The sequence below is a fragment of the Procambarus clarkii genome, chromosome 39 (assembly GCF_040958095.1).
Source record: "Procambarus clarkii isolate CNS0578487 chromosome 39, FALCON_Pclarkii_2.0, whole genome shotgun sequence".
Lineage (NCBI taxonomy): Eukaryota > Metazoa > Arthropoda > Malacostraca > Decapoda > Cambaridae > Procambarus > Procambarus clarkii.
In genome coordinates, this window is record NC_091188.1 from 875,983 (window position 1) to 887,089 (window position 11,107).

The 11,107-nt window shown below is 42.0% G+C and overlaps 1 protein-coding gene across 4 annotated transcripts in view; it reads right to left on the reverse strand.

The window, feature by feature from the left end:
* The window catches only part of Rala (Ras-like protein A), a 65,615-nt gene extending 54,795 nt beyond the window's left edge, over nt 1–10,820 (reverse strand). The window contains exons 1-2 of one of the 4 annotated variants that reach the window (XM_069338269.1): nt 10,662–10,750; nt 3,089–3,149 (exon numbers count right to left, since the gene is read on the reverse strand). Coding sequence is in view for 3 of the 4 variants with exons in the window: in XM_045746001.2 (XP_045601957.1) it covers nt 10,662–10,744 (83 nt within the window). In the remaining variant the exon portion in view is untranslated. Of the gene's footprint in view, nt 1–3,088; nt 3,150–5,682; nt 5,766–10,661 lie in introns of those variants that run through there. The other 3 variants (XM_045746001.2, XM_045746002.2, XM_069338265.1) reach the window with 3 other exon arrangements.
* Between the last annotated feature and the right edge of the window lie 287 nt (nt 10,821–11,107).

Below are 11,107 nucleotides of genomic sequence, written 5' to 3' on the forward strand. Positions count from 1 at the left end.
GTTCGATCCCAGGCGCCGGCGAGAAACAATGGGCAGAGTTTCTTTCACCCTATGCCCCTGTTACCTAGCAGTAAAATAGGTACCTGGGTGTTAGTCAGCTGTCACGGGCTGCTTCCTGGGGGTGGAGGCCTGGTCGAGGACCGGGCCGCGGGGTCACTAAAAAAAAAAAAGCCCCGAAATCACCTGAATGTGTCTCTGGTGGGTCCGTCTGGACCACTGTAGCCAAGCATGGAGACCTCACCTTCAAAAGGACACACATAATTTTGGAGAAAGTTTAACACAGCGACAAAAATCCTCTAGAGCCAAGTCAATTGTCACACGAGGAAGGGTTGAGGGTCACACGACTAACAACGTGACAAACCAGACATGACAGGGCTGATCTCATCGAAACTTTTAAAATACGGAATAAATTTAAGATATTAATCCACACCACGTGTATAAAACGTGCGATAAAACTCACAGAGAGGGGGGGGGGCAACATTTTAAGCTCAACAAGCCACAATGTAGGACAGACAACAAAGGTTTTCTTCGCCATCAGGTAATAAGCCAGTTCATCCCACCACCTGAAGCCGTAAATACTCCATTTAAAAATCCAACTGGAAAAATCCTCAGAAATAATGAAAGGAGACCTTTGACAAGCCGCCTTCTTCCAGTCTCCGCTGAGGCCACTAGAAATGGTAGTCCCCACAGGTAAATTCAGGTACAAGAGGCGCCCTTTGGTAAACACCCCAGGGTGCCGAGAGAACAGCCTCCCCGAAGCTGTTCGCAGTCCACATTGATCCAGTAGGCAGGGAAGAGGAGCTACGCTAGACCAGGCCCAACTCCCCCCTCGGAACGCACGCACCCTGGGGCTCTTAAAACCCCTTCTAACGACACCTTTACGACCAGTACGCCGCCTCTAACGAAGCATCAGCGGGAATTGGTGTGGGGGGAGGCCGCCCCACACACACACACACACACACACTCCCCGGCCCACAGTTGCACCAACTCCTCTACTGCCTTCCCGCGTCACTCACAATTATTTCAAGTGTTAACCTTAAGTTCGCAGAAGTGGTCGCTCAAGAAGTTAGTTACTAGCTATCATTATAATTACAGTGTGTACAAATAAAAGTAAAATGCTAACGTTAAATGTCCGTTCAGATTTATTTTAGCCTTTTATGCTAACTCTTTTTTGCGCTACATCTCACAGCATGAGTACAGGGTGCACAAACTACCTCTCACAGGATGAGTATGGGGTACACAATTAACTACCACGCACAGGATGAGTATGGGGGGCACACTTAACTACCACCCACAGGATGAGAATTGTGTGATTAATTAACTACCGCTCACAGAACGAGCATGGAGTGTAGCATAAACCACCACTCACAAGATGAGACCAGGGGGGTGCAAAATAAAATACAGCTGTCGCTAACAATCGATCACCATCCAGCGCGCGCGTCCTAATGAGAATGACGTCGGCTGACATTCCTCACTCACGGTATGACACTACCAAACTGCTCTCCACACACTTACGGTCAACAAGAGCAACCTTCTCGTAACTCAGGGGGGCAGAAAACCCCACCGGACATAACTCCTCCTCCTGTGAGCAGTTAGTCTACAGTGTGTCGGTAAACTCGACACCAGGAATTTGCTTGTGACGGGTCTTGGAGGCGTCACACTTCCGGATGCCTGGCTCCGAGGCCACGTGGTTGCCATGGTGATAACCTCCTCCGTAAACAAATGAGCATCAACAACACTACTGTTCCGGCGCTCGCAGCATCCTGCTGCTCATCTGAGGACATTTTTCACAACCCAGTTTGGAGAAGAGGAAATGTGGAGGGAGGAAAGAGCCGGTTGTCACAGTGGGGGGGGGGGGGAGCCACATTCACCCCAAAAAACACAAAATACCCCTTACGGGCTATTCATGCCCGTGCCACCTCTTGGATGGCTTAATCTTCATCAATCCACGTTGGGTAGTGTTGGTGTGCATGTGGTTAAGGTGAGGGGGAATCCATGATAACACTATAGCATCGACTCTTCCATTTTCAACAATAATGTATATAAAGAAATGTGAGTTCCACTGCCCAATACGGAAAGAAACCTGTATTTTGTGACCATAAACTTGAGCGATATTTGTCAAGCCACTAAAGGGCAAGGCTCTCAAAATTTTGTATGGAAACAAAAGCAGATCAGAGCATATATTATCCTATGCTGCCGCATTGTTTAATTTCAAAATCATCCCTGCATTTTACGCTCAAAATTAATATTTTTTTCTTCAATTCATTATAAATATTAAATGGAAAACTAACAAATAAAAGAAGTACCCGTACCGGGGGAGCGTAATAACGCCACAAGATCTTAGACATAATAGTGTGATGTGAAGTGTTTAATGAGCGCCCCGTCCCGCAGCCTAGCGCAGGATGACCCGTAGCCTCATGGTGCGCCACTAGACCTGAAGGCCAGGGGTGAGTCCTCACCAGTTCACGTGGCTGCCCCAACACCTCTATCCTCCTCATGGTGTGTTGAGTGGTGGTGGAGCCCCCACCCGGGAACCTTCTCCATCACCACAACCACTCCTCTCATCCCTACGAATTTTGTTCGAACCCCAACGCTGTAAATGCTTCACCCACGTACTACAAATACAAATAATCGCCAACAGAACCTAAACACTTAACCTAATCTATGCCTGTATATGCACAATATGGTATTATATTATAACATTAATTTATATTATAGAAAATTCCTGTTTTGAATGAACAGCATGTTAAAATTTAAGAATCCGTCTGTGGGGTCGACCGCTGGATGTAATGGATTAGAGTCGAGGACGGGTTGCCACCCCCGCGAGCACAACTAGCTGAGTAGTCACCGCTAAAAATACTCACTGATTCAAATAGCTGAATAATAGCATCAAACACCATTCAAATAAAGTGTTTAAAGCCACGACTCTTGCAGTACCCGACGCGGGGAAGGGCGAGGCAGGGAACATATTAGCGGTCCCAACAAACGACATGTACAGTAGTCGACCTTCAACACAGCTTTCCCTATAAACCCGCGTAACGTGACCACCACCTCAAGCGTTAAGCGACTTTATTGTTGCCGAACTTACCTTTAGTCAGCAACCGCCACCTCGACCACCTCTAGTATGCACCCACTATCTTCACACCTACCTGAAGACAAAGAAGCTATATTAAAAGTTTGTATGTGTGTGTGTACAGAAAAATTACAATGGCGTGATAGGTCAATGAAAATCCTTTTGAGGCATTGGAGTAACTGAAACCTGCGTTCTGGTGAATCACAGATGTATGTATGTATGTATGTATGTATGTATGTATGTATGTATGTATGTATGTATGTATGTATGTATGTATGTATGTATGTATGTATGTATGTAAGAGAGAGAAGGCAATTTTCTGAACGCTTCGAGGTGAATGCATCCATTTATCCCTCCACATCTTTCCCAAAGGATGTTCTGGTAAATTTCCCAGCTGTTCTAATGATAACCACAATTGTATTACATAATATTTAAAACAAAAATTGTGTGTGTTCGTTATTACACACTTAGGTAATAACTCACTACATGAGCTCTAAACCAATCCCTGGCAACATTTATGGTGAAATTTGGGCAGTTTTCATTGACAATTTAGACAGTCGTCCGACCTAGTCTAATTGGCAAGACTAGGCTTGCCAGACAAGCTGTATATGTCTTTTTCCCATCCCATCCTCCTGTTTTGATAGTATTTATAGAAAGGATGAAGACCATATTACATATATACCGACGTACAACGCAATTAAAAAAGTAGAAATCGGTACTATTGAATTTCGACAAACTGGAAAACGATTTTTGACTTACGTTGCAAAGACAAACTAACCCTAACCTAACCTTCCTGGGACTAATACACGTCATGAGGCCTAATATACTAAATGTGTGCGCTATAACTAGGCCTAGGATTATTTAAGTTTGGTTTTTAGCTTCAATTTTTCGGACTATAAAGTGAATAGCACAAAATTCTTCTAATTTCTTAGTACGTCAATGTTTACACTATGGTGCACAGTTACAAAAAGTGTTATCTAAACAGGGGGATGGGTTGGTTTTTTCACTACATCTTCCTGAATTTTTATATAGGTATTAGGATACTGACATTTTAATGATATGGCGTTTAATTTAATATTGGTTTGTGAAATAATCGCCATATTTAAGTTGTTGTCAAGATAGCTTTGGTTCAAATTATACAAAATCCACATCATAATGTGCTGAACTGAATGTACAATTAGAAATTGTCGAAAATAATCATTACCAAGGGAAGTTATCAACTGCCGGATAGCGCTGTGTTGCATAGCTTACGAAGAATTTATTAGGCTCATGCGGAAATGTGTATTTAAATCCATATAATCAGTATACAAGGCCACTGTGAGAACGGCCGGTGTTTATCATACATTGGTTCATGACAAATGACACAAGTTCATACTCGGTGACAGAATTCAGAATTACTATTTAGAAGCCTAATTCGTATTGCATGCCACGAACTGTCACTGTTGCACGCAGCCCACTCAATGCTTCCCAGTACGTCTCGTAGTGTGCAAGGAAATGTATATGTTTATCTCTCAGAATGTTTGGTAATATGTTTATTGTTTGTGATGTGTGTCTATGTATGTATTAACACGATGTACTGAACGGGGTGAGAATAGCTTGAGCTACCTCATCCCTCTGTGTGTATTTTACATCAATAAACTTATTTCAATTCAATTTCGTAGTGTGCAACTACAACACTTGTTGAAATAAAGACAAATGGCCTACCTACGAGTACTGATTTTTGTAACCTGTGTAAGGTAAGTTGACCAGACCACACACTAGAAATTGAAGGGACGACGACGTTTCGGTCCGTCCTGGACCATTCTCAAGTCGATTGTGACCTGTGTAACTTACCTGTGTAAGGTAAGTTAATGGACGGAAGCAATCAGCCAATACCACTGTTCATCGTTAATAAGCTGCGCAATGAAGGCAAATTCCACTAAAGAAAATATTACAAGAAATCGCCTTTAGAATCATATCACAATAATTTTATATAAACATTTAATAAATACCGATGGCACATAATGAGACTCAAATCTCAACTGTGTGTCTAAGCAGCTCTATGAGAAGCCTCCCTTCAGGGGAACCTCGCGCTCTCGCATAAATTTATATTTTTGTTAAGAGATGTGACTAGCTTGCTCAGATAAGCAATTATTGTAGAGAAAATCCTTGCTCAAGACACCTCACACCAAATGACCGTACTTCATAGCTATAATGAAACTCTAAGAGTTAACATCACATTCCATTTAACACGAGCAAAACTCATACAAAGTGGCAACTATTTTCATAAACTACATTAATGACACGCTTCGTCCATTTCTCTTATTTTATAGGCCATCACATGTGCCAGCAATTTAAGCCAAATTTTAGGAAACCTAAGATATGTGGTGACACGGCAGCAGCAGCAGCGATGACTGACGTTTACAAGGAATCACGTACAGTATACAACAAGGGAAGGGAAGAGTGGGGCAAGATGCGGGTGTGTGGCCAAAACGAGCTGAGCATAGTGATGATGGGGTCCGCCACGCCCGACCTCCCGGGCCACACTGCACAGACAGCATCCGTGTTCACCGTTATATCTCCACAACACCCACCTCCACGAGGTCTTCCTCCACCCCACCTATACTCACCCAGCGTCGTTAACGCAATGGTTGACAGTGTACTGAGAGGACAGGATGAGCCAACTCTTCCAGCTCATGATACGGTTTCCATCCCTTGATATCTGACCCTCCGCACAAATCTTCTTATGACACCCCCAAGTTATCTTGTTAGACAACACGCTTCAACCAAGCATATAATTATCTCGTTACGCTACGCACTGGCGTCACACTGACCGTGTTGTCTCGACACGTCTCCGTCACACGATGCCATAAGGTTATCTAGTGACGTCTCGGCCCCACGGGTTGCTATCTTATGCCATGCGTCAGAGTAATCATATACCACAGGCCACGGTCAAGCTGTACAGTATTTTGTCACCTTTTATTTTAGAGTATTCACTGGGCATGTTAATGTGAATCTTAAAGAGGCAATGCCAGTTAAGGAAATGAGTTTGCTCACAGCTTCTGACGTGTTCTTCAGCAATCTTGGGATTTTATCTCGTCTCACTTCACCTGATGTACGCGCATGCATTGTATGGTTGGTGGGGGTGAGATGGTTGGTGGGGGTGAGATGGTTGGTGGGGTGGAATGGCTGGTGGGGGTGGTATGGTTGGTGGTTTGGCAAGGTTGGTGTGGTGAAATGGTTGTCGAGGTGCCTGGAGAGGGTTTCAGGAGATCTTCTACTCCCCGAGCCCAAGCCTCGACCAGGCCAGGCTCGACTTGCGATAACTTGGTCCAACAGTTCTTTAATTTTGATTTCAAAACAAAACTTACAAACTTTAGAGTTAAACTAATCATGTGATGGACAATTTTGAATTGTTGCCGCCAGAGGTGACTAGTTTATTGTGCACCCCATACTCATCCTGTGAGCAGTAGCGCAAAAAGCATTACGAAGGGCACAAAAGGTCTATATCAGACCTCAACTTAGATTACAACATAAACAATTTCATCTATCCTTCACACCTTATAGTTACAATGTCAGCTAGTTACAGAGAATGTCCTATTTCAAAAGCTGTATATTAACAGTGTCACGTGAATCCCCTGCATAGCAGTGGAACTGCCTTTCCTATACACCCTCAATGCCTCTGTACTGGAAGTCCACCTCTACACCAGCCAAGATGAGTCATCAGTCCTGCCACCTCTCTACCTCTCCGTACCCCCCAGGGCCGGCCTCGAACGACTCGCCTTCACAAACAAGCAGTTAGCCGCCTTCAATTAGCAGTGGTGCAGCCTCAACACAAAGGCGCCACCAGCCACAAACTAGCAGCTTGCTCTCAGCACTTGTTACCACCTTGCGTTGACACTGGCTTGACGTCATCACCGCTAGACTATATAAAGGGCACTGCCTCCCTAGCTAGTTAGGGAGGCATGCATAGCCATAGCCCGTGCTACTTGGAACTTTGTTCCAGGTAGCGAATCTTTAACGACAACAACCCTAGAGAGCCAGTCTCTCTCTCTCTCTTAGTGCTCTTGGATCACTTTAGCCTCGTGCAACGTCGTCTACCCTCAGCCTACGTCGTGTGCTGGATGCTGTGGTGGTATAGTAGTTGTCTTCAGCACCACCAGTATTTACTCATGTATTCTTTTCATTGTATTTCTTGAACAGTTTATTTTTTTATTAATTTTCATATTATTTTGTTCACCTTTGAAGGCTATGATTGCCACGTGTTCTCAGGTGCCATTTTTGTTCATTAATATTTCAGTATATTGTTTTAATTATTTATTTTCACTTTTTATACCTGCGACTTCCACACTGCAAGGGTCAAGAGCAGCATTTTTATTTATTTGTGTGATGGAGAGCCATACCAATTTGGGTCAGTATAACTGCGATACCACAACTCGTCACAACAGTAAGTCATTATACACGCATGGTAGGTCTTATCGTTAATACATAATTGTTTAAGCAGTGGAGATATTACAGAGTCCTAGGGGAGCTGCTATTTATTATTAGTCTTCACAATACACTACTTGTTTCTGAATCTCATGTCATTTATCTACTGGAAGCGAAATATGGATACAGTACAGGGATTTCCAGTATTTTATCCTTAGTAATAAGATGGGTTGCCATATCATACAACATGAGCTTAAATTTATCTCTAAATGGCTCAGTTTTACTACAATCCAAGATATAGTGTTCGAGTGTGTGTCCCAGTCTTTGTTCTCACACTTTACACTTTACTTCGTCTAGATCCCTATACAGGCCGAATTGCCAGAGATACTTGTATCCAAGTCTTATTCAACTTATTCAAGCTGTGACAATGTTTGTTAGTCTGCTGACTTTGTTACTTTCCCCATACACACTTTTACTTCATGCATTTCATTGCGATAAACAATGGACCTGCTAGTTCCATTTTGCACTGTTCTACTTTCTTCAAAATCATCCAGGAGTTCTTGTCTAATGACACTTTTAAGGGACCTATTTGATAACTCAAGATTCTGTTCAATACTGTATTTACTGCAACCTTAGCAAGGGCGTCAACTTTATCATGTTCCTTCAGGAAAATGTGAGAGGGAATCCACATTTTTATATTTACCCTCTTGCTAAGTATGCATATATATCAATGTCTGGCTTTTGAGATAAGCACATTATTACTTGATTGCAAATTATTACGAGATCCTGATTTGAAACAGATTTCACCCTCATTGCCAGTATTTCTCAGGATCCAGTCCTTGACTTTCTCTTTTCTTGAAAGATAAGGCCACAGCCCCAAAATGGTGTAAATGAACCAGGCCTATCCACTTTCTCATATGCCTGTGAACTCTGGCTCTGTATCCTAAGAAAATCCAGTCTGTAAAGTACACATTGCAGCAGGAGTCACTAAATCCAGGTTGAACTGTAATGTTTTTAATTTTTTTTATACATGTGAATACAGGAGTAGATGACTTCTGAATCCTGTTAACAGACTTACGGTTTCCCTTCCCATAGCTAATGTTAAGCCTTACCCTGCTAATTTTCCCTGGAACATGACCTGCCAATCAGTTTACAACCAGGTCCCTAATTAGTATCGGAGGAACAGGAGTGAACGGTTTAATTAAGAGTGATGCCTGGTTAATCATTTGGATTTTAATACATTTGTTTTAACTTTTTATTTCCTCTGAAATAGCCATGCCCTTTTTCAACATGGGATAGCACCCCCAATATCCTGAGCCTCTACCTTTCCAATGGGTCATTCATGAGACACAATTTCAAAGGCTTGTTAAAGTAATTTTTTTTTTTTTTTTTTTAAGAGATACACAAGAGTTGTTACATTCTTGTACAGCCACTAGTACGCGTAGCATTTCGGGCAGGTCCCTGGAATACGATCCCCGCCACGAAGAATCGTTGTTACAACCAAGTACACATTTTACTGTTGGGTTAAACAGAGGCTACAGTTAAGGATTTGCGCCCAGTAAATCCTCCCCGGCCAGGATATGAACCCATGACAAAGCGCTCGCGGAATGCCAGGCGAGTGTCTTACCACTACACCACGGAGACTGTAAATGGTAGACTGTAATGGTACTTTATACAGTACAGTATTGCAATACATTCCATTATCAACTTCTTAAATTATGTAGGAAAAGAATGAGAGCAAATTTATTATTATATACTTTTTCAAGAAGTATATGAATGACTTTTGTGATTATTGACTCAGGCAGTTTTCCCACACTAAATGATAACATAATTGATAGATAGAGTAGCTTGACATATGTGATCTATTCCCCTTCTTAAAGGTACTTAAATTTGTCAATATAGTACAGCCTGCCTTGTAATAAATGTTTTGAATATGATCTAGCATTGGAATACCCAGTTACTGATCAAAAGAAAGGATACAACTCCAAACTACATAACTCAGGCTCAACCCATAACAATGGGTAAGCAAACTAAAACACTGTTTTAGTGTTTTCGGGACTAAAGAGCCAAAGCTCAACCCCCACAAGCACAATTAGGTAAGTACTGTATAACTGTTTACACTTTAGTGAATCATAGTTGATGACAGTCACCTCTGACGCTCGGTCTCGGTAACTGCTTGAACAAACAATCCTCACTTAATTGAACATCTGTACATTCCACTGAACATTTAGTACCGAATTCAATTTGTTTGGATCATCCGAGAATTCGATAGTGGGGTTCGTTAGAGTGAGGATGCACTGTACTATACAGTACAGTACATGAATATTACAAGAAATTTAAGAATATTCTGCTAAATTACTGTTGTTAAGATGACCTTCAGTATATTACAAATATACATACATGTTCATACTGTTGAAACTTCTTTAGAAATTATAAAATCAGTTAATATCTTTGTATGCATTGCATTTCCAAATTAGATAATGCTATTACTGTATAGAACAACATTTCTTCTTTCAATTCATACCATAGATGTTCCCAACAATGAAACATTTATATTTTTAAGTTCACTTAAAATATAAATAACTTTCATAAACAGCCTGTAATTGCCAACCTTAACTTTTCATTATAATTTTAATTTTCTGACTTGATTATTCATCCTCCTGCACTCTCTCTCTCATCTTCTAAAACACAAATGAAATTTGAATTCCCACTATTTATTTACCTAGTCTTGGCCCATTATTTAATTTTATATTTACACAGGCAGGTATCTTATGATTATTAACCTAGGAAAATAAAATTTCCTTACCAGGAACCAGGTCTTATAATATTTATAAAATGAGTAAAGGATTGTTGGGTGTCCAAGTAATATGACTTGATAACTGGTACCAGTGACATGATACAGGATAATGACATTTTATTAAAGTTTAAAAATAACAATTACATGTCTTATGAAAACGGGAATGACTGTCAAGCTGCCAGCAGTGAAACAAGATATAATATTCCCCCGTCTGTCACAAAATACCTAAGAAGTCTGTCAAGCTCCCAGCAGCCAGACAGGAGAGAATACGCCCCTTCTGTCACAAGGTCCCCCAACATGACTGTCAAGCTCCCAGCGACGAGTCAGGCTTCAATACGCTACCTGGCTGCTACGAGTGTCACGCATGCTTCCCGCGAGCCTCACCTTGTGTAGGGTGGTGTAGCAGTGCGCGGAAGGTTCAAATAGTGTGGGTGGCAGAGGAGAGTGAGCAGCAGCAGCCCCAACATAAACAACACCTGGCGGTGGCGTCTATGAAACACTTGACGAGCGTCGCTGCCTCGCCCTCTCACATTCCTCTCTCTCTCTCTCCCACTCACACCAAACCGCCGCATACACGTAAACATCACCCGGGTGTATATTTACACCGAAGAATGCCATTTTTCTTTATTGTGTTGGTATAAAAAGAGTGTGTTAGGGGAGGGTGAGGAGTGGCTGGTGGCGCCGTCTATAATCAAGCGAGAGTGACCTTCCTGACTCTATGGTCGTCTCTCCTCCCGATCCTCGCACACGACTACAATATTTATTCTCAAATAATATTGGCAGTTACGTATGTTTCTTTGAAATCTAACTGCAAAGTTTTCATATCTTTT